Consider the following 25,573-nt stretch of genomic DNA (forward strand, 5'->3'; position numbering starts at 1 on the left):
TATATATATATATATCTATAGTCTAACTTCACAATCTCACAACAAGCTCCATTACACTGCTACAGTCAACTGAATGAGGATTGACTGTAGCACTAGTTAATAGTGAACAAGTTTTACAAGCTGAGATGGCTGACATACTCATTGACAACCTGTGAAGTACAGCCAGACTTGATACAGAATATGGTCAGTTATTAAGGAGGCAACTGCATTGGGAAGGAGATGTCTCCGTTACCAGAGAAGTGTTTTGCATTTTTATTCAGGATTACTTGTAGTTAGAAGAAGCAAGCCAAGATCTAGAGTCTTTATTAAACATAAAATACGAGAGGGCAGTGAAGGCATTATGTTAACTTTTAAATCAACATATACAACAGCAAGTGTAACTGAGAACGTAGATAACCAGATTATTATATGCAACTGCATATCAGGCCATATATAATCAGAAGAGGGAGGATTCTACCTGAAGAGGGAAGGAATTCACAGGTTACCGGGGATTTTTTCTTCATAAAACTATTAGTTAGATTTGGTGTGATGTTGAGTAGTACACTAACAAGGGATTATGTGACAGTCAGGGATTAGGAAACAAGAACCCCCCGGATCACAATGAATAGGCTTTTGGTGGTATGTTTTTCTGTTATGCGCATGCTTTTATTTATTTACTGACATTTGTTTACTGGGAACGTTTACTGAGTTACAAGAGCCCATTTTCAGCAGAGTCTTGGGGACAAAAGATCCAATTTGCATAGCTAAATTACAAAACATCTTGGTAAGATACATAAGTTATTTACAGTGTTGTAGACAGAGGGAAAATGCAAATATAAAAGTGCAAACAAGAGAAAAGATATATCACAATGTACAGTGCTAGTTTGAGGCAAAATATTTGTTGTAGACTTGATTATCTAAAGCAGTAACAGAAATGTTTAGAAAGTGTTGCTTATAGGTTATAGGTATAGAGGAAGAGAGGATAGCAGAGACTTAACAAGGAGAGGTTAATGAGGATAGTGAATTGTAATGGTGACAAGGATGATATATTTCAGCCGGAAGTGGAGCATGAACAAAACAAATATATATGGATCCCTATCATATGATGGAAACCTCATTTGACTGAAACGCATTTGACTAAGACCATAAGACTGAAAATTCAAAAGACTGAAAAGTCACTTGACTGAAACCCATAAGACTGAAACCCATAATGCTGAATTTCAACATACTAAATTGTAAACTGGACTATATAAAGCCAGACTAGGTGGGGCCTATGCCGCCCACACCCCCACCCTCCTAACTATATATACTAACTCTAGGATTGCAGTATAGTGGGGGAAAGGGCATATACCTTTCACTTACCTTACAGTAGTCTACATGCTGCCACTACTGTGCCCTTTTCCCCACTGTAGTGTAATCCTGGAGTTAGCATATATATTTAGGGGGTGGGGGGCTCAGCCCGCCACATTGAGGGGTGTGAGGGACGTAACCCCCCACATAGTCTGGTTTTACATGCTTCATTTGTTACCTGTAGAGTGAGTACTACACAGTGGGATAGTTTTAAGGAGCCCTAGACAATCTTGCTCTAAGTACTTTCAGCATGCCAATTAGTAATCTTTTTGCAATACAGCAGGACTGTTTTTTCAAGACCAAGTTGTCATTTATTTGAAAATCTAAGTTATGTCTGAGAAAGTCATCAGCTTCTGTTGTGTTACTGGTCTCACTTCCCATTTATTCAGTTGTGGTCTAACATAATATCCTAAAGTCCCAGTACTGCACGACTAAATAATGGGAAAAAGACTTACTGCATTATTTGACTTAAATCTGTCAGTGCTTTTCTGATATTGGGATATTACATTGTCTTCGAACCTCTAGAAAAAAATGAAAATCGTGATCTTGGTTATACCGCATAGTGATAATCTTTCTTCTTAAAGTAGAAAGTTCACTAGTTTAACTGTCTTACTTTTGTACATTTATTCTCAAGCTCAAGAGCAATGAATGGAAGTAAATGTTGGAGACACTTTGTTATCTGCTTATCATCTGAATAGAGCAAACCAAGGGGTAACATTACATAGATTAATTGCATTTTGTATCCTCCACCTTTAAGCAGAAAAGCTGAAATATAAGCAGAAAATGCTATCACTGTATTGCTAAAATGCAGGAAGATGTTATTTACCCATGTTTGAACTATGTTTTAAAATGTTTGTTGACAGAAGATGCATTGTCTTCAATTCAAGTGGGAGGAAATAGAAATGTCCGAGTTAAATCCTCTATACTGCAGAGTGGAACTTAACAACCCTGACCTCTGCCACACAAATATCTTTGCTCAGTAGGAGACGATAGACATGTAACGTGCACACAATAAATTGTAGCTTTCCTTTATTTGTATTTCACATGAATAAAGGACAATTCTGCTATGACAATGCGCTTCCCATCATGATTAAAATGTTGACTATTAAGCCAACATATACTTGACAAAACATGGAAATATAAAATACTTTGAACGTATGTGTCAGGTGAACCACCCTTGTGTGCTGTTGCTTTTATTTTGATGCAATGTGTTTTAGAAGTCAATATTTGCCAGTCCAAATTGTTTTCTCTGCATTCATCAGGACTTATGTTTATAACTCACCATTAGACCATAACAGTTTCTGAATTATCACCATTGAGATGTGAAATATTACTTATCTGTGACCCAGTGATGAGAACACTTAATTAAATACTGTGCAAAATCTCCCTGAAACAAATAGAAAATGTACATCTGTCAGAATGTGTCTAAGTGACTGCACTTTTGAGGTGCAGCATGGTGTATCTATTTCCCGTTTAAATAGGAATAAAAATAAATATTTGGTAACTAGAAAGGAAAATGCAAACTCGAGTGTTTAGCTGTTCATCTTCTGTACAAACTTAAGTGGATAATATTTGTTTAGCTAAATTATTGTCCAACATAGGTTAGCAGTTAATTCCATGTTATCAATTTCTTCATATGTGCCTTTCTTTATTTCAGCTGCCAGTACAATGCGGTGTTACTTTTGATAAGTTGCTTTGCTAGTGCTAGCACTTCTGAAATGTTTCCATTTTGTTTATTTAACCTTTCAGCAACGAACTCAATGTTTGGTCACAAAGACAGCCCAACAGTACCAAATTTTAACAGCCCTCATGAACCTTGGAATCGACTCCACCGAACCCCACCATCCTTCCCAACACCTCCACCATGGCTGAAGCCTGGGGACGTAGAACGCAATCCGTCTGCAGCGACTCATGACAGAGATCGTGACATTGATAAAAGAGATTCTTCCATTAGCAAAGATGACAAAGAAAGGTATGACAGCATTGCCAAAATAACAACAGCTGAAGAATTATATTTTTGTATATGTAATGTACGCTTGGATCTTCCAAAATGTGTTGGCTTGATATCTGTTTTAGATAGCATAGTGTCTCCCTTGATTCATGGTGATAGTTAAAGAAACAGCAGGGGGTTTTCCTATAAGTAACATTCATATAAGATCATATTCTGTACAAGTGGGAAGACATCGAATGTAAGTAATGCCTTATTCAAGGTGGAATATTTCTATAACTTATATTGATATTTGTAGAATACGTCTAAGGATTTGAACTCACAAAACACTGCAACACCTACTGATATCTTACCATAGCACTGAAACTTAAGAAATCTGGGAAAAGCCAAACATAATGGGGGGGGGGGGGACAAAAGCCCCAAATCACACATTTTAGATATTGCTCTTACAAACTTAGAAAGTTGTTTGAATAAGAGTATTTGTGTTAGCATGCATTTTCTAAAGGATATGAATTCTGAAACTCAAATGTCTGTCATTATTTAGTGATTTCAGTCATCAAATATTTTCCATAAAAATTGCAATTTTTAACAAGAACAGAACAAAAATATGAGGAAAAAATGGACATTGTAAAAATATCTGGACAGTTGAGAGGTATGCATCCTACTCTTAACGAAATATTGCCTTTGATAAATAGAGGTATACAGAATCCTTTATTTAACTCATGTAAGGGACAAGTGTTTCTTTTTTGACCATAATCAAAGATGGTGCCTTAACATTGTTTTCGTGTGAGGGAAGAGGCTGAGAAGGCTGTCCATTTCTTACAAAATAATGTATGCCAGTCTCACAGGTAACAAAACATGTGCCATCTAAATATGAGCCCCAGGAATGGGGTGTTGGCAGACTTAGCAGCCAAGAAATGCAGATCATGATAAATAGTTTATTTTGCTTATTTCCAAATTTGTTTCTAGGATACATTTATGACTGCATCTTGTTTTCAGGAGGGAAGTCACAGAAAGCTGGATTCTAAAACAGTTTACATTAGGGGTACAATACCGTGCCCGGGTTGTGATGAGTTCCCTTCCAAAAGAATGCTTGCACGTGGACAATGCAAATGAAAAAACAGCACAAGTATTCGTTGACCATTTGCAACGTAATTTGATTCTGAAACACTGTAGTGGCATTCTTTTCATTTGCAGGATGAAAATAACAAATATTAGATTGCCAGAAAGAAATATAATGTAGCAGAAAAAATACTATCATTTTAAAACAGTGCAGTCATACAAGTGTATGTATTAATGGCTGAAAATCTACTGCTAGCTACATTTTACAATCCATTTAGACGACAACCAGCTTAGCATAATAAAAGACTGCATCTCTGAACAGGAAGTGTTTGATAGATAATGCCTCCTCGGAAAAGTTGCTGGTGTAAGTTCTGTGTGATATGTACAATACTCATGGCAGCATAGAACCTGCAAGGGAATCCTGTGTACCCTGAAAATAAACAATGCCTGTCATTGTGTATATTGGCACGTAAAATATTCCAGGACCATGTTGGTGACAGTGTAGGAATTCCCCAGAGTGTAGCTTCCAAGTTTTCATATAAGTTCCTGGCTATTGTGTAAGTCTTGCATTGGCACCATTTAATTGACATGCAGACATGGCATGATTCTGTCATGTAACCAAGAAGGGAAGATGTCATAACATGTACCAGTATAAAGGTTGTTATTCCCTAAACTATTAGTTTCTACCCCATGCTGATATTATCATACCCCTTCTATCAGAAAAAAAAAATACCTGAGAAGTGTACAAAATGACATATATGGAGAAAGTGTACCTTTTGTGTGGGTATGTGTTTTTTGATGGGCTTGTTCATGTAGGCATCTAGTGATGAATAATTAGTCATATATATTCATCAAGGAACAGCAAAAACTGTTGTAGATGAAAAGAATCTGTCAGAAATGTGAATGTGTCTCTAATTCCAGTTTATAGTGACAGTCCTGTTTAGCCCTGTCTGATGATGCCTAGATGACATATCCCCATATTGTTGCCAAAAGTGCCTAAACTGCAGCACACATGGATGGTGACTAAAAACATATCTGTGTTGCTATATTCTGGATTCAGGTGTTGAGCTTTATCTGGTGATGCTCTGTGATACACAATGTAGAATATCACAGATCATGATTTTATGTCCCATTATATGGTAACATATAGGGCGGCCATGGTGGTGCAGCAGTTAGCATTGTCACCTCACAGTAAGAGGTTCTCTGGTTCGATCCTTGGCTGGGGTGCCTTCTGTGCGGAGTCTGCATGTCCTCCCTGTGGTCACGTGGGTTTCCTCCGGGTGCTCCGGTTTCCTCCCACATCCTAAAGACATGCTGTAGGTGGATTGGGCACTCTAAATTGGCCCTAGGTGTGAGTGTGTGCATGTGTGTGCTTTCTGTGGAAGGTTGGGTGCCGGGCTGGCAACTCGACACCATAAAACTCCACTGCCAATCATGAGAAGACAGGTGTTCCGCTGTGGCGACCAGTAACCGGAAAAAGCTGAAAGAAGAAGAAGAAGAATATGGTAACATGTAGATAGTGTGGCCTCACAGTCTGGCATGTCATAGTCATACCAGCACAGCTCCAGGTACCAGGGAATATGCATCTACAGGATGATGATGATGATGGCATTGAAAAAGTGGTTTGGGAAAAAACACAATGTATATCAGTATAGTGGATTCAGTAGGCCTAGCCACAAGTAATATGGTGGGATCTAGCAGAAAGCTATGTTCTATAATACGCCAAGTGTGTGGACAACACAAAAGATTATCATGATGCAAACAGCTGGTGTGTTGCAGTGATGTGATTCATACAGGGTATACTGACTAGTGCATGTCATAGCTAACTGTAGAGTCAGACAGTTATGATTATCACTGTGCCATATGAGTTATGAGTGGCAAAAGTCATTGTTATTACAGGTTATGGGACATACAGGATATCTCTGCATGTATGTACCACAATTGGAATGGATGCTATGCAGTATTGTCCACAATAATTAAAAATATATCTTTTGATGTGGTCTTCCCTGTCAAGGACACAGTGATGACCCATGACTGGGGGGATTCCAGCATGAGTTTGACCACAAACCTCTGTCATATGTAGTCTTACCATAATGCAAAAGCAGGACTCAGTTTATGGGGGGATGTGTTGTCTACTTTGTAGGGCCATATATTGGATTATGGACACTTGTGTGTGGAATTATTTAGAGACCACAGGGATGTGAATCACCAGACTGAAGTGGAGTTGAGATTCCCAGCACTGACAACATGCTCCCAAGACACAACTGCAGTAGGCAGTCATTGACTCTGTTGAAAACAGTCATCTGATTGGATAGGTGCTGATTTGAGTGCACCAGTCTGTGGGGTTTTCAAAGGTAGCTCTCTAATACTGTAGCAAATCTGTGAGCCCAATTTGAGTCATTGCTCACTGAATGATTATCACTAGCAGCCTCAGTGTAATAATTCATCCCAGGAGGGTCATGTTGTTGTGGGACTTGTCAAAAGGGACAACATCCTGATGCACCTTCCTACCAGATATGATTGGCAAGGAGTCCTGTTACATCTCTGTACCGGTTGTTTGCACTGTGATCAGTGTGATAGTTTTTGTGGCAGCAAGAGTGAAACCACTTGTGTGGCTGTCAGCCATGTCCTTTATGTCACTGGTTTTGCTCCAGGTGTGCACACTTGTATACATAGCCGTGCACCTGAGCAGTATTTAGTCAGTCATAATGCCTTGACCAACAGCCAATATATCAGCCACTGTATCAGTATAACTGCTTATTGCCCACAGAGTCTGGCCATGAAAGCTAGCACCAGCATCTGTATTGCACACACACACACACACACACACACACACACACAAGCTGATGCCAGCAACATGTCCACGAAAAATGCTTAGTGCCCTTGTTTAATAAATAGTGCTAAAGAAAACAGCACACTGTGGTAGAGACCCACCTCTGTGTCTGGACACTACCTGTTGAACAGCTAAAGGTCCCATAAGAACAGGACACATAAGGTGCTTACCCAAACTGTGTGCATATTATTTTTATAGAATTGCCAAGGTGCAGCATGTATATCAAGTATCTCCCACCTCATCAGCTGGATCTTTGACAATATAACTGTTTCACGTAATTGTATGTGGTAGTATAACATTTTGTGAGACTCTACCACATTAATAAACCTTTGCTTACAAGAGTTATTTAATAGCATGGTCAAAACATAGGTGCATTACTGCTTACACACGAGCAGCATCAGCCTTACTTCCACCTAGTCTTTCCAGCTTATATAGTCCATGGAAGACTATGACACACTTGTGATTGTATTTGTATTAGTTACAATAAATACATTTGAAATTCAGACATAAGATCATTTCAGAGTGAAAAAGTGTAATATGTAGGTGGTATACTTTACTGTATGACTATACTAGTGTTTCATTTCTGATTCTGATATTAAAGGATGTATCTTAGTGCCTTTTCTTACTTGAGAGTAAGTTGTTTTAGTTGTTGGGTGTTAAGGCATACATAATGTCATTTGGTACTTTGCTGTGTTGTTGATAAAATATGTAGTGTATTATCAATGTTTTCTTACTTGATGTGGTCAGTGGCAGTTGTGGATCACAGTGACATAGTGTTTGTATTTCATGATGCTATGTGTTGTGGCTGTATCAGCTGTTTTAACTGTGTACGCATATATGTATACACATATGTATATGTACATGTATATGCATATATACATGTATAAATATATGTATATGGACATGTATATTTGTGTGTTGTGGCTGTATCAGCTTTAACTATGTATACAGATATGTATATGTACATATATATCTATATCATGTGTTTGTTACCAGCATTGTAGGAACACTGTAGAGACTCGGCAGTTATGACAGCTGTTTTCTGTGTACTTTTTATTTTGTTCGTGTGCAACGGTCATGGGCAGTCATGTTCCCAGTCAGATTCACACATCATGACCTGTACATGACCTGTACATGAAGTGTTTATAGGCAACGTAATTACAGTGTACCCATTTTATTACTAGTTTCATGACATGTTTTGCATTATGCTCTGCAATTACTTTTACAGACATGACATATTTATGTTGACCACATTAGGTCAGACACCCATTTTGTGTCTCCCCAGTAAAATACATTTGTGCCCAGTAATGTTAAGTGGGTCATAGAAGGACTGCAGCTCTGTTGAGAATGTCATTGCAGCCAACTGTAAGTTGCATATATATTTAGCTTATTTAACTAGCATGGATTCAATCATTGCATACAGACAGAATCACAAAATTGTGCAGTTTGTGATTATATATATATATATATATATATATATATATATATATATATATATATATATATATAAAATTTGGTCTGTCATATACTTGCACTGCATTTCTCAGTTTTACTTGTAGAATTTGTTCCTTTCACTGTGATGCATCATAAGCTGTGCCTAGTGCCCGTCTGTACCTCCTGATTCTAGAAATTGTCTCTTTTCCATGTACATCATCCAATATTTGCTGCCAAAGAGGGTCAAAGTCATAACTCTCAACCTGGAAACATCAAAAATTTGGACAAGGCCCATGAAAAATAGTTACAAATCTGTATGCTGATTAAAGTAAAATTTGCATATATAATTATGTAACCCCGCTCACACCAATGGAACTGTGGGATACCAATTTTCAAATGCAAACTGAAGAACAGACAACCAAAATATGGCACCATAGTCCCCCTGCAGCCATTCCAATGTCCCATTACCAGGCTATTTCACCCCATTTACCATAAACACTAATGTTTGCATACTGGTTTACTTCTACAATGATTATTTGGATTTTATTTTTACATTTTATAGCACAATGCACAAACACTAATAGATATCTGCTAAACAAAGCAATACTGCCTCACAATGAAAATAGACTGGGCATTAAAACTTCTCTGCCCTTGAAACTCACATTCATTGAAACAGAATTGAAACCCACACCACATACAAAGAAAACGCATTTGGCCAGTGGTGGATAAAGATTACCTTTGGGCTGTTTTCAAATCGTAGGCCCCTTGCATACAAAACAAGAAACATACAGCCATTCTTTGATACACCTTCCTGACTTTATTAAATTATATTCCTGTATAATACAGCACACTTGTTAAACTTAAGTTACAGTGCATTTTAAATTTATTGTTTGAACATTTTTCCAGTAGGCAATGAAACAAAATCTGCCAAGAACCAATAATGACAAAACTGCCCAATTCTTAACACTTCCATCATAAAAGTATACCTCCATGCACACACTATATATATATATATATATATATATATATATATATATATATATATATATATATATATATATATATATATATATGTAAATAGAATGACAGTAGTGTAAGCCATAAGCATCTTGCACAGCTTCTTGCACTTATTTCCAATTTCAGTTTTTTTTTTTTTTGGCAGGGGGGGGGGCAAAAATCAGGGACACATTTTAAACATTGCTTGTATAATTTTGGAAAGTTACTAGATTTCCACAGTGGCGACCCCTAACCGGGAAAAGCCGAAAGAAACAACAACAACAACTAGAATAAAATGTTGTGTTACCACCATGCATTTCACTGCCAAGTCTTGAACCCATGATCATGTGCACTACAGTCAGAGCAACATACCACTATCAGTTTCCTGGAAGACAGGAAGACTGAAACTTAAATGACTATCATTTACTGAATTCAGATGTTCTTCGTGTTTCACTGTTGCAGTCATCACATTTGGGTTATCTGGCTGCAGGTAGCCCTCAGTCGGCCTGAATACCAGAGTCTTCAGATTTCTGTGTCAGTTGCTGTCGCTTCTTCTATGACGTTAGGTCATCAGGGGTATAAAACATGCAGCTGACACCATTATAGGTTCATAGGTTCATAGGTTTATACTAGGCTATCTGCCCCAAGGCATTTATAAGCCTAGCCCAAATTTTTGTGGCTTACGCCACCCCTTATATGAAAAAATACTGTGCCCTTTAGTTTGTTGTGCCTCTGTCCAGCAGTGACACAGAGATGATTCCCGGGGTAAACCTACGATCTCCCATCCACAGGTCAAGATTTCTCTTGAACAGAGCCAGTGAGGTGCTCTGCCTCACATGGACCGGGACTCTATTCCACAGCATAGGGAGTCTCTGAGTGATAAATCTATCCCTCCAGCATGTCCTATTTATATCCGTGCTAAGGTTTAAGTCACTTGCTCTAGTGGCTTTGGTGGATTTGGATTTTTTGAGGTGGAGCATGTCCATTAATTCCGGGTTGGACATGGCCTTGTATGTCAGGCACATGTCACCTCTGAGCAGACGGTATGCAACTGAATAGAGCTGGAGTTTCTTCAATCTGGCAGCATATGACAGATTTTGGAGTCCCTTTATCCCTTTGGTGAGGAACTTTTGGGGTCTCTCCAATTGCTGCAGATGTCGGGCGAGATACATCCCGAATGGGGCATTGTACTCGATCATTGGTCTGATAAGTGAAGAGTACAGGGGAACAATGACCTCACTAGATCTGGATGTGAATCCCTTCATGATCAGGTGGGCAATGTAGAAGGTCTTTCTAACCTTTTAAATCTAGAACTACAAGGAAACTTGAATGAGGAAGTGAAGAGACAGCATTCATCATCACAAACTCATTTACGAAAGAAAGAGAACTGGTCTCCAAGCATTTTCTTTTTTTGGCACTAAAACATGCCTGAATGCATATTTTTTCCCACCTGGGAAGGAGGAACTGGTTCTACCACTCCCCGGAACAGCACGTGATGAAAGACAGCTGGAAATGAGAAAGACTTGTCCAGTGTATGAGGGAATACCCTATGAAAGGAGGAATTTCATCTCACTGCCATCTGTAACCTTAATGATCTTCAGAACCCATTTGTCTGAAATTTGCTGCCTAAGCGAAAGAATATTCAGACTTTCTGGAAGAGAAAAGGGGCTGCCAGGGTGGGGGTGGGGGTGGTGGTGAAAGGTTCCTTAAATAGTCATTCTAACTTTTTCGACCGTCCTTGGTTTTGGAGGGCTCCTGGATTTTTTTTGGAACTCCCCTTGCAATTTCTACTTTAATGTCTGTTTACCTGCATTTTGAGACCGTTTAGTTTGTTTGCCAAAACTGAATGAGGGGGTAGAGAAACCCTTAGAAATGGAAAAGGAGGGTTGAAAAACCTTCAAGATTCCTTGTATCAACTTACCCCTCTTATCATACTTTTTGATCACCTTAGACGGTGTAGGTGTTAACATCAGAGGGACCAACAGCTTGTTCCATGGTCAGCTGAAAAAGGTACCTCTTTCCTAGAAAACAAGCAGCAAATACTGGTTTTACATCATTATATTATTATATACATTTTTATATACATTATTATATACATTATATATATATATATATATATATATATATATATATATATATATATATACATCATACAAATTACATCAGTCTTTCTTGCTGTGCGGTGCCCAATGCAGAAGCAGTTCACCAGTGCCAGTCGGCCGACTCCGAGTTTCAGACCTGAAGTCTTCAAAAAGATAAGTACCCTGTTGGGGATCCTTTTTTCTTGTTCTAACTGATGTCAGAAAAAATTAACAATTGTCTTGCCTGTGGAAAGCAAATAACTCAAAGAGATTTTCATTCTTACTGGGTCACTTGTTTAGGCCCAGACCACGACATCTCTCACTGTTGGTTTTGTGCCTTGTTCAACGCCCAAACTGTTCATCGTCGGGCTGTTTTTGTAGCTAAATACTTCCATTCTTGATCTCCATACTCCAAAATGGCTTCATTAAGCCATCCGACTACCAATCTTCCGAAAAAATGTAAGGATAAAGACAGAGACAGACTGCATAGGTCCAAAACTGCTGATGAGGCTTCTGTTAAGCTAGCCGCCAGTCCGCCTGTAGTCATTAAGGCACTTTCACAGACCCTGATACCTGCTACTACAGATTCACATGTCTCTACTGAGACCCATACGGAGCCCGGTATGCAGCAAGATGCTTCTTCGACTATGGAACCTGTGGATGTCTCTACCTTGGATTGGTCTGGAGCCGCTGTGCAGGCACTGGCTTCTGAGGGTGTATTCAGGCCTACCGACTTTCATATTAAACTGACGACTTCGTTTCAAGCTAGAAATACTGAATTCCTCAGGCCTAACGCTCGCACAACACCTAGAAAACCGATGACCAAACTGCATTTCAGGCCAATATGTCTCAAAAACAAATGATTAGAATGGCTGAAGACCTTATTACCTTAATTAGGGGAAGCCAGCCTTCCCCCTCTAAGAGACCTAGAACTGATTTTCTTTCTCATTCTTCTGATCAGGAATCTAATATCTCTGTTCCATCTGACTGCCAGGATCTACCCTTATCTACTTATGAGGATTCTGCTGCAGAGGATTCCATTCCCTCCGCTTCCCTTCCAGAAGAATTTTCTTTTGGTGAAACCTTGCATACCCTTAGGGAGCATTTCCACTGGGAAAGCCAGGACTATTCTCAGTCCAAAAAGAGATTAGGGAATTTTTACTCCTGCCTCAAAGCTATCCCTCCTGTTCTGGAGATTGTAGATGTTTTCTTGGAATCCAGCCTTACCCCAGACACTTTGCCTCCAGCTCTCAGGAAACGTGACAGGTACTACAGAGTACCTGACTCTCAAAAATTCCTCTTCAAGAATCCTACTGCAGATCCAGGGACCATTTCCCAAGGACGAAAAGGCATTAAGGCTACTACTGCCAAAAATCCTACCCCTTCTGATAGGGACTCTAGAGCTTTAGACAGATGGGGTAAGAAATTATACACTTCTGCTACTTTGGCCATTAGGGCTTTAAATTGCCAGTTTCATATGTTAAAGTATCAGCAGCATATTATGGGACTACTTAAACAGAAAATGATGTTGATTCCTGACTGTGCTGAACACAAAGATTTGCAAGAGTTAACACATTCTGCTAAACAAGTTTGTAAACATACTTTGCAATGTCGTTTTAATGCTTTAGAAGCATCTTGCAGGGCTGCTGTCACTGGGTCTGTACTTAGAAGGCATGCTTGGCTTAAGGAGCAAAACTTGCCAGATCATGTTAAAGCCAAATTACTGGATGCACCCTTAAACCAAAACCGCCTTTTTGGCAACAAAGCAGAAGAAGTCCTCAAAAGGATGGAGGAAAAAGCTAAATCTATGCAAACTGTTAAAGATTTTTTACAAGTACAGCTGCCTAGGTTCAGTAGGCATTGGCCTTCAAAGAACTGATCTTTTTCAGTCCCTTCCAGGCCTTCTCAGTCCAAACTCAGGGGCAGCAGACCACCAAGACTTCAGTCTCAGGCTATGCACAGATATAAGCAGTGAGGGGCTACCACTTCCAAAGCAGGGAATAGTAAGCCACCACTCTTATGGAAAAATGGCACAATGACTTATCCTTAACTCTTCCAAGCCCTGCTCAACTACTTGCTCCCTCAGGAGGAAAGCTCGTCTTGCATGCAAAAAACTGGGAACTCATTACCCAGGACAAATGGGTTTTAAACATAGTTTCCCTAGGATAGAGATTCCACTTCCACTTACTCCCAACCCCAAGTGGATGACCAGACCTCCCCCCAAATCAGTGGGTGGAGGCCCCAAAACAAGTTTTCTCTCTCCTCAATATCAGGGCGATTCAACCTCTCCCAGCAGAACAAAACGGACAAGGTCTTTACTCAAGACTGTTCCTGGTTCCCAGAAAAGAAAACTCCTGGCGTCCTATCCTGGACCTGTCTATTCTCAACACCTTTCTGGTGGTTCCAAAATTGAAAATGCTTACGCTTCAGCAGCTTCTTCCTATGCTAGCCAAAGATGCCTGGCTGGCAACCCTAGACTTAAAAGAAGCTTACCTGCACATCTCAATAAGGGAATCCTGCAGACAAAACGTACATTTCAGGGTGGGCTCCATGCACTGTCAGTTATCTGCACTTCCCTTTGGCTTATCTACTGCGCCCAGGGTATTCACAAAGTCCCTAGCTTCAGACATTGCATTTTGCAGGCAGAGAAATATTCAGATTTACTCATACTTGGACGATTGCCTGATTCAGGCAGAAAATCAGGACTTGCTATTACAACACCTGTCATTTGTAAAGAGACTTCTAACCTCACTTGGGTACACCATCAACGAGAATAAATCATACCTAATACCCTGCCAGCGGATTGTATTCCTGGGAGCAAGCTTGAACACAACTTCCCAGATGATATTCCTCACTCTGGAGAAACAAGTTTATTTGACAACCTACTTCAACCTACTGGCCACAAAAACCCAGCTATCTGCAAAGAAAATCCTGCAAGCCTTGAGGTTCATGGCCTCTTGCATTCTGTTAACTCCATATGCAAGACTGCATATGAGGAAACTTCAGTGGTATCTAAAAAGTCTATGGAGTCAACATTCATCAGGACCTGGAAACAATTAGTCCTATCATTCCTTATTTAAGAGCAGAGTTCCTTTGGTGGGCAGAGGCCTGCTACCACGACAAGGGACTCCCTTTCACTCTACCTCCTGCCAACCAAACCCTAACAACAGATGCATCAGACTATGCATGGGGGGCTCACATGGCAGGGCAGTGCAGTGCATTCAGGGAAATGGAACCCAAAACAGATGCACCTGCATATCAATCAAAAAGAAATGTTAGCTGTACAGAATGGTTTGACAGCCTTCAAAGACGTTATTCTTCAGGACAACTATTGGTAAAGACAGACAATACCACAGTTAAGTGGTACATAAACAAGCAGGGGGAACCCATTCCTATCAACTCTGCAAACTAGCCATGGCTCTGTGGAACACAGCCTTGAGCTACCAAGTGAACCTACAAGCTCAATTCCTGCCAGGCAAACTAAATTCACTGGCAGATGACTTGAGCAGAAATCTCATGGACCCACACGAATGGAATTAGGAACCCAAAATATTCAAGCTCTTGAGGAACAAATGGGGGATACCAGAGGTAGACCTGCTTGCCTCCCCTCAGAACTACCAAGTGAACAAATTCTGCACCAGAACTCCCCACAGTCAAGCTTGGAAAGTGGATGCCCTGTCCTTTGCCTGGGAAAGCCTCTCAATTTATGCCTTTCCCCCACTGCCTCTCCTCTCGAAGGTTCTACTAAAGATCAAACAGGACAAGCCAAGGACAGTACTGATTGCCCCAGACTGGCCACACCAGCACTGGTACCCCCTTTTATGCAATCTGACAGTGCTGCAACCATGGCACATGCCTCAGACCCCTTCCCTGCTGTCCCAGCAGGTGGGCCAGATTCTGCACCCTCAGCTTCAAACCCTGAACCTTGCAGCCTGGCTAATTCCCTGAGCTCACCTCTAGAAACCCTCAGTAAGCAGGTGCTCGATGTCATGCTTGAGGCGAGGAGGCCTAGAAATAGAAAATCCTATTCATAAATGTGGAAAAGATACTGTTCCTGGAGCCAGGCTTAGGGGATGTACACAACGGTGCCCAGCTTACCTCATATTCTAGATTATTTAGCAGAAATGCTCCACAAGGGCCTAGCTTTCTCTTCATTTAAGATTCATGCCTCTGCCATTTCAGCACATTATAATACTGAGCCACCCCTCTTCTCTCATTCCCTGCTAAAACAATTCCTTAGAGGGGCCAAAAATGTAAGGCCCCCCAGGAGAGCTCCCACTCCAGCCTAGGACCTTAACTTTGTATTGGAAAAACTCACTCTTCCCTCATTTGAACCAGCTGCTACAGCGGAGTTGAAATTCCTGTCTTGGAAAACAGCCTTACTTCTAGCCATCACTTCAGCAAGAAGAGTGTCTGAACTGCAGGCCCTCATGGCAGTGGAACCCTTCATTGTCTTCTATGCGGACAGGGTTTACCTCAGGACTAATCCATCATTTATGCCCAAGGTGGTGCCTAGTGTGGCTCTAAACCAGTCCATTCATTTGCCTACTTTTTTCCCTAATCCTCAAACTAAGGAGGAAAGGATACTGCATTCTCTGGACGTGCACAGACAGCTTAGATTCTATTTGGACAGAATGAAGCCTCTCAGAAAATCTGACCAGCTGCTAGTTAGCTTTGATGCAAGGGCAGAGGGGAAGGCCATTTCAAAGCAAACCATTTCCAAATGTATAGACCATTGCATCCATTTCTGCTACAAGCACCATGGAAAACCTACCCCACAGGGGATAAGATCATATTCCATAAGGGCTACATCTACCTCTAAGGCATTTCTCAGAGGAGTCCCCTACCAGGGACATCCTGGAAGCTGCTACCTGGAGCTCGGTACATACTTTCACCAAGCATTACCACCTGTCTATCTTTTCTAAATCCAGAGCTGGATTTGCCACAGCAGTCTTACAGGGTCTGATTGCTAGCCCCAATGCTCTTTAACTGCCTCCACCCTTCCTTAGCTTTGAGAATCAAACCAAATGTGATGACTGCAACAGTGAAACATGAAGAAAATAGTACAGTTGTGTACACTTATCATAAATGTAGATGTTTGAGTGTATTCACTGTTGCACTCCTGGTTACCCTCCCTCCAGCCCCCTGACTTCTTGGCTCTACCTTTCCTTCTTGTCTGGTATATATTATATCATGTATATTTGCTTTTTGCTGGGGGTGTTCCATACCATATAACTGCTTCCTATTGTGGGGGCATCTGACATTTGGGGCAAGAAAAAATGATGTAATGGCATCGGCTGCATGTTTTATACCCCTGACAACCTGAAGTCATGGAAGAAGCGAAAGCATCCGACACAGAAATCCGAAGACTCTGGTATTCAGGCCAGCTGAGAGCTACCTGCAGGCAGATAACCCAAATGTGATGAATGCAACAGTGAATAAACTCGAATATCTACATTTATGCTAAGTGTACACAACTGTACTTTCTCACTTCTCACCATAGCTCTCAACCTCTTAGCACAAAAAACCTGGACAAAGCCAATAATGGGGGAATACAGAATTCAATTCTCACCTCTCACCATCATAGCTCTCAACGTCTTAGCACAAAAAGCCTGGACAAAGCCAATAATGGGGGAATACAGCCCCAAAATAGGGACAAATTTCAAATACTGATCTTATAATCTTAGAAATTTGCTAGAATAAAAGGTTTTGTGTTACCATTTATTTTCTTATGAATACAAAGTCTGAAATTCAAATGCCTGTCATTATTTAGTGAATTCAATCCTTCAGTGATTTGCCATAAAAATCCTGAAAAACACAGATTTAATGAGGGATAGAATAAAAATATATCCAAATGCCTATCATTATTTAGTAAATTCAATTCTTCAGTGATTTGCACAAAAATACTGAAAAACACAGATTTAATGAGGAATAGAACAAAAATATGAAACATAAATTCACAAGTGCTGGCGGCTAGGGACTTTAGGCTCTTTTTACCTTGTACCCAAGGTACAGGGTTTGAGCCTGAGTACTTCTAGCCACCAGGTCTAGTCAGTGGGTGTGTGTGGGGGGGGGGGGGGCATTTACACACACACAGAGGATCGTTTCTTTCCCAAGCTAAATACCTTCAGCAAAAGCAACTCAAGCAGATTGTTTCCTTCCCAAACTAAATACCTTCAGCAAAAGCAACTCAGGTAGATCATTTCCTTCCTAAGCTAAATACCTTCAGTAAAAGCAAATCCATACAGATAACTCCCAAAAAATAAACTCCATTCGAAAACATTCAAAGCTCTGCAGCAGCAGTCATTTCCACGCTCGCTTCCTTCCCAAACTATAACTCCACGTGCAGATAAACTCCGTTCACCAGTTTGAAAACAGCCAAAGCTCTACAGCAGCAGCAGTTGTTTCCATGCTCGCAGATCCATTCAAACAACCAGCCAGAAATGCATGTACGTGAGCCCTTGAGCTCAATTCCGACAGGCTGACAGAGCTGACATTATCGCACATGTGATGATGCCAGTTCAAAAAGCACAAAAGAAAAAAACATTTTAAAAATCTGGAAAAAAATGGAAATTAAGGGGTGTCACTTGGGAATCATGGCACCCCATTATTTGGAGCCCAAAACTCAGTAAAAAATGAGTAATTCAGTACGTTGGAAGGTATGGTCAAGATATCCCAGTACACTGTCTTACTGCTGCAAAGAACAGTAACTTTTTATTTTAAACACTCCAACTAAAGCCATCCCTGTGGTCCTTGCAGTGATACAACTGTAAAATCCCATAGGTATTGCTGGTACGTTACCAATGTTGTTATGGTTTGTTGGGACAGAAGTGATTGGCATGATTCATTGGGCTTAGCTTGACACTTCTAAATTTCCCAAGTGCCTTCACCTTTATGTTTATGGTGGGGGGAGGGGTAATGTGCTCCAACTAGAGTATCAATTGACACTGTACTACCTTTACTGAGGTCATGTGTTTGTGTTTTCTAATTTGTTGAAAATACTGCTCATTTGATGGGCTACAAATGCATTCGTAATTTTAGGTTATAGTGGGTATATATAGTTTTGCTTTGTATGCTGTATGTGAATGTTGTATCCATTTTTATTTATCAGTCAGAAGGAGGAATTACTTGATTGAATACATGCAGGGTATGTGTTTTTCATTGAAGATGGAAGCTGTCAGACAGCAAATATGTCTGCAGCTGGGACATAGAAGTCTGTTTTGTAAGATTTAGTGCTTGGGTGATATTTCTGTGGCTGTTTCTTGTCTGTAATGTAGTTTGCTGTGTCTAAGTTGAAGTGATGCATTGCTGGCTAGAAATGGGAGTCACTGTCAGTGCAGTCTGTAGTTATGCTTCATCTGTTTTAGGAAATTTCACTTTTGTTTATAGAGCTAATGTAGATAAGCCCATGGGATATGTTTTGCTATGTTCAACATAATTGAATCCATGAAGATGGAGTTCGATTGATTTGTCTTTTGGGCATATTTGTTTTTAGGGATTTCTGTTCAATGTTTGAGGAATTTGCTGATTTGACTTATAATTGTATTTCTCTGCACTTGACACTTGAATGCATTTCAATGTTAGGACCCTATAACATTGTGCCAGTGTCTTGGAATCCAGCTTTGATTTTGTTGTGGCGTTACAAGCCTTGAGAGTTACCATGATTCTCAAGTAGAAACAGCATAAGATGGTTCTGGGACAAGTCTCTAAATTTTTATGTTCCATACATATGAGACCTTATTTATTAATGATTAATGGAGAAATATTTCTTTTCTTTTCTTTTTTTTTTTGAGACCTATATTTATACTTTCAAAACATCAACTGTGCTTTGCAAGATGTTTAGGCATAAGATGTTAATGTGAAAAAAATATATACATTCATTAAAATGGCTTGTTATATACATTTTAAGAACTGTAAAGTCTTTATTTAATTTTGGAAAATGTTATAACTTCTACTTCCATATGTTGTTATACAGAGCAGTACAAAGTGCATGTAGGTGACAATGCCAGGGCTGTCTTCTGCTGCAGAATGAAAGTTGAACCTGGCTTGTTCTTTTTGCATGCTTTATCCAGAAAGCATAATTTCCTCCTTTGTTTAAACATAAATTACCACATTTGGCAATAAAAGACTAAATCTAAATAAAAGAAGTTTAAAGCTGAAGCAGGTTGAGCTTACAGAAGTTCAAAGGCTTGTACAGTCTGTAACTAAAACATTGCCAGAGCAATTCCTTTGAAGTTTCTGATGGCCATCTGTGGAAGTTAGCAGAGGCTATGTCATATTTTTGTTTGAAAAATTAAATATTATGAGGTAGCTATGCTCAAAATAGCAACAATGATTGTTAAGTATTGTGCTGACTCCAGATGTGGATTTTTACAGTCATAGTCAGAATGTGCAATAATCTCTATATTAAGCGGTAGCATCTAAGAAACAGCATAACTATTTAATAAATGTGTTAGTAGCTAAATGATCAATAAAACAAAAAAATAGAAGCAAAATTATATAACTAAGTCATCCATGTTAGATGCACTTCAGTATTATACTTAAAAGATCATAAATGTCTGCTTAACTTTCATGACTTATAAAGAGGGCAGCACAAATCCATTTTGTTTTCTTGCCTACATAATAGAATGTAACAGCCTATGCCTGCTCCATTGACAAAGAAGGATAAATCCTTGAATTTGTGCTAGATGACCTGTGTTTGTCTATCAGCCTATACGCCAGAGGAGCTGGCCAGAAGTATTTGGGAATAAAGTGGCAATTGGTGCTCACCCACCATGATCGGAGAGGGACTGTAGTTTGTTCCTTTTTTGGAGTGGACACCTACACTTGCACCTGTCTATTTGTTCGGGGGGGGGGGGATAGGTACAAAACAAAAAACAAAAAAATACCTGACTCCTGCAGTGGGTGATGGCTTCTTTCAGTACTCATTGAATAGGATGGTGAGATATTGCCCCTGGGAAGAACAAATGGACCAAAGGTATCCAAGAAAAAAAGAATGTAACAGCTTATATAATGTGAAATATGCTGTGAAATTTCATCCTTCAGTCTTGCTTTGTAACTGATTAAGGAAATAGATGTATGAAACAACAACAATAGAGCACCAGCAAAGTATGTGGACAGCAGAAATAGAATGTGCTTTTTGAGTGCAAGCTTTGGAAGTGGCATGCATAAAAATATCAGCCATGTTTAATGAGAAATTGTGGTGCAGTATAGACACGACATGCAGGTGGATAACAAAATACACAGAAAATGTCATTGTGATGAGCATGTTAGCCCCTCCTGCCAAACAGTTGCACAAAACACACACAAACAGCAGACCTGTAATGGTAAATCAGACATCTTTGGGAAACTTGATGTGAGAACAGCAGGCAACTTATCCACTGACATGAAGAGAAATGCAGATGTTCATGTCACAACAGGTAGACATATCTACCTACCCCATGTAAAAGGAAGGTGAAGCTGTGTACAATGTTAGATATGTAGTATTACAAATTCATGAATTGAAATAAAATAAACTCATCTCCAAGCAACAAGGAAAAATATTACAAATCAAAATAAAATATGTAAATATAGATATATGAAAATTAGCAGAATGTATGGATCAACTGTTCCCTACACTTTCAGAAGTACTTCTTTAGAGAGAGAGAGAGAAACGGCCTGGATTCTGTGAATGGACAGTAGAGAAGAAATCATATGTTATTTACAAAAGCATTTTAAAGATGGAGAAGGGGTGGGGGGGAAGAAGGAATGGAGGGAAGCTAGAATGTTAGCTACACTTAAAGGACAGGCTAGAAGGCCTAGATGATTCATTTTGCCATCACACAGATCAAATCCACAGCATTAAAAAAAAATACATAACATTTAAAACATAATGTATGATCAGTTTTAAAAGTTGTCATCATTCATAAGGCTGTCAAGAAAATGTGAGAGAGAAAAATAGCATAATTGATGTATACCAGTCAGCATGACTACACAGAATAATGTTTATCATTTTTATGAATAAAGTCAGATAAGATGCACCTTTTTGCTGTTGTCAGACATTTTATCTTATGTCTATATACTCAGTAAAAAGCATTTAATTGCTTATTTTACAGTTCGTATGTTAAAGTGCTAGTAAATGTAGTATTAAAATGTTAAAGAAGATGACATGAATGTCTGTATTTCATTTTGAAGTGCTTACTTGAAAAAGAGATTTAGAGATAATTTTCCTCTTTCTTATTTCTTCTAGGGAAGCCTCTGAGAAACGTCATTCAAGTCATCCTTCACCTGCTCCTATTAATCAAACAAGTTCTACAGGACATAATCGCACTGCAGCAGAGCAACTCCGCAGTCATGTCAATAATGATGTTCGTGAAAAAGAAAAGCCCAAGGAAAGGGATCGGGAGAATGCTGATTCTTGGAAAGACATTGCTGCTGAAGAACACAAAGTCAAAGAAAACCATGTACATGAAAAGGAGGGCCTAGCTCATGACAGCAGGCTGACAGAAGATCCCAAACAGATAAGCAGAGTGACTTCTCCATATGTGAGGTCATCTGCTGTGGAGAGCACAAGACCTAGTAGCACTTCCAACAGAGAAACAGAAAGGAAGGTGGAACAAGCATATGATACTCAGAAGAAAACTAGTGATGTAAAGGTGAAGGAAGAGCACAAGGAAGACCACGAAGTTCCATCTGAAAGTCCACAAATACACAGAACTTCTGAGCAACCTCAGCCTTTGTCTACCACTGGTATCCATCCAAGTTCTTTAGTGTCATCTATGCCTGTGGCAGTTGGAGTAAGTGGAGTACATTCAATCAACAGTATGAACACTCTAGAAAGGACTAGAATGATGAACCCATTTGTAGGCATAGGTCCAATTTCAGGAGGAGAACGTTTCCCATATCCTGCTTTTCACTGGGATCCAATGAGAGATCCATTACGGGACCCTTATCGGGGACTTGATATTCACAGAAGAGACCACCCTTTGACCAGAGAATTTTTTCTAAGAAGTGACCCTCTGACCCGCCTGTCAGGGCCAAGACTATATGAATCTGAACGCGCTTATAGGGAGAGGGAACCTCATGATTATACCAGAGAACATCCATTTATTATGGACCCTAGAAGGGAACATGAGAGAGTCAGCCATTTGGAAGAACGAGAAAGGTTACAGATGCTTAGAGAAGAATATGAACATGCACGTTTGCACCCACTCCATCCAGTAACTCTTGATGGTCACATGCCCCACCCAACTTTGATGGGGCCTGCACTTACCAACATGCACTACCCCAGGGTTAGCCCATCAGCCGGACATCAGAATGGTATTTTAAACAAGACTCCTCCCACATCTGCCTTGAGTGCTCCTCCCCCTCTTATTCCTGCACTGGGTGGACGTCCAGGTTCACCAAGAAGGACTACTCCTTTAACAACAGAAATAAGAGATAGGCCTCCATCCCATACTCACAAGGATATTGAAGCTCGGTAAAACAGATCATCCAGATCCTCTGAATGGACATATAATATATCCAGTGAAATTCACTGGGCATAAAATCGTGGGTGTTGCCACTGTATAATAAAATGTATAGACATGAGTGCAAATACAATAAAATATGGTTTTGTACATTTTATGTTACCAGTTTTACAGATCTTTTAGCAAAATGTTATTCTTTGTGTCCTCTATTTCATTTTGTCCTCAGCTTGTAAAATGTGACTTGAAGCTGAATTAAAGCTGACAAAGGTGTTTTATTATGATTATGCTTAAAAGACACCCTAAAAGAAACTTAACTCCCTGAAACTGTATAGATCTTTTTGTTCACACGTAAGATGAGGGTCATGTAGAATTTTTTGTATAGAGGCTCTTTTGTGGTGTACCAGTACCACACATATGCAAAAGGGTGTGATGAAAGCTTTACTTTTGTACAAATGTAAATAGTCTAAAATTAAGTAAAATAGCTAATGTGTTAAAACGTCAGCATACTATCTGAAAGAAATAAATAGTGATGAACATGGCATTTTATGCTGTGTTACATGCATATATTGAAACAGCTTAAAAACATGCCTACTATGCAATCAGTTTTAGAGCTTTGTTCAAAAGCTGCATATTTCAAAGGAGCCTTTTTCTCATGCAGCATATCTAAAGTTGTATTGTCCCTTAGCATATCCTCAAATACCCACCTGTATAGGCCTATTTTCCTCCTTTGTTTTTTAGAATAAAGGATGAAGTAATGCAAATATGCCTTTTGTACACTTCAGCTAGGTGTGTTGTAGTGGACTGCTCCTGCAGAAATAACCTGCCATAGTTTGCCATACATTAGCAATTTAAATCTGCTATAAAATACTGGCTTAAATCTTCAGCCAGAAAACACAAGGATGCATATGCTGTCTGTATAAGATACACTGAATTACAATTTCTTCTAAAAAAGGTATTTTTTTGCACTTCTTTTATTCAGACTGAGGGTGTGCATTTAATGCAGAGAGTACCTTTTACCAAGACACGGGAAACAAATGAAGTCAAACTTGAAATGTAAAGCATCTGCAGTTCAAAAGATCTTTGCTGTACTGTCCATGCATATTTGTATTTAAATTCAGGTTTTATAATATTCTTGTATTGTACTTCATTGTTTATATCAGTACCTGCAGGTAACTTTTGGATTCCCTTGCAGGAAGACAGAGAAAGATATGCACTTCACCAAGTCCTGTTCATAAAACAAGCACCATATTTTAAGTTGGGGGGCTGCAGTGTGTTAGTGTGACATTATACAACACACTGAAGTATACTGCAGGGAACATTTAAAGAAAATAACACTGAAAGCATCATTGCTGCAAGATTTTATCACATAATATTTATTGCACTTTATTGCTTTTTATCATTGCTTACTTCATCAAACAGCTTGTCAGAATCCCCTGATGCACTTAAACATAACATCGGAGCAATACGGGCCTCTTAGTGTAGGAAGAATCCCTGCCTGAATGCTTAGAGACAATATGACCTTAGCAGAAATAACATGAATCCTTCAGACTGTAAGATATGTATACAAAATAAGCCTAGTTCTGTTGTTCTTATAGTGTATCAAAGTGCTATCTGAAGCTGTATTCTGTTTTGGCAAAAAATGTCTAACTACAGACAAGTGTTTCTAATCAGCAGAGATCTATTTTAGTAGTCATCTGAAGGTTTAGCTGTGCGCTTCAGACATTGTGAACTCCAGATGTTGTGCAGTGTTTTTTTAAGGAACAAAATTAAAACCAAGATGATGTACACTGGAACAAAAAGTAGTGTTAGCTTTCAGTATTGCAAAGAGATTGTTATATACAAAACCTTTTGCTGTCTATCATGTATGTAATAAAGTTCTTTCTAGAACATATGTAAAAAAAATAAAGTGAAGCGACTCTCAATCTTCAGCATGTTCCTCATCCGCAAAAAAAACAAAAACAAAAAAAAAAACAACTTGTGTTATGTAAATTGTGCCATGTTATTAAAAAATGTGAATCAAATGTCTCTGTGACTTAATACTTTGGTCTGCTTTTAAGTGTAAAATTTTCTGTGCTATAAATAACTCCAGTGGTTTTGTTAAGAGAAGTAATCATTATTTAATCGAACATGACCATATCGGCCCTGCATTAATGGGAGATGTCAACTCAAGTAAAACCCTACCAGAAATTAGCTTTGAAAGGATAGTCTGAGATTCACGTGTTCTACTGCAAGAAAAATGAACACCTGGTTCATTCTTCTAGTTTCTGAAAGTCTACCTGATGTTTGTATTCACTTCTAAGAAACCCTCAAAATTAGTTGTTTCGAATCTCATGGTGTGACCATGCTGTTTAGAAGAATTAATTCCATATACACTGAAATGACCAGATATGAGGTAATATAGTCTTCCTCCTCAAAAGCAGCTGGTCTAGATTGCTGTTGAGTG

At 39.3% G+C, this 25,573-nt stretch overlaps 1 protein-coding gene across 1 annotated transcript in view; it reads left to right on the forward strand.

Moving 5' to 3' along the window:
• The window catches only part of AUTS2 (activator of transcription and developmental regulator AUTS2), a 3,698,117-nt gene extending 3,672,962 nt beyond the window's left edge, over positions 1-25,155 (forward strand). The window contains exons 17-18 of the mRNA XM_044054863.1: positions 3,079-3,301; positions 21,912-25,155. Coding sequence (XP_043910798.1) covers positions 3,079-3,301; positions 21,912-23,145 — 1,457 coding nt within the window. The 3' untranslated portion in view covers positions 23,146-25,155. The remainder of the gene's footprint in view (positions 1-3,078; positions 3,302-21,911) is intronic.
• Positions 25,156-25,573: the final 418 nt, after the last annotated feature.

The sequence above is a fragment of the Protopterus annectens genome, chromosome 13.part0, assembly GCF_019279795.1.
Source record: "Protopterus annectens isolate FY-2018-M chromosome 13.part0, PAN1.0, whole genome shotgun sequence".
NCBI classification, from domain to species: Eukaryota; Metazoa; Chordata; order Ceratodontiformes; family Protopteridae; genus Protopterus; species Protopterus annectens.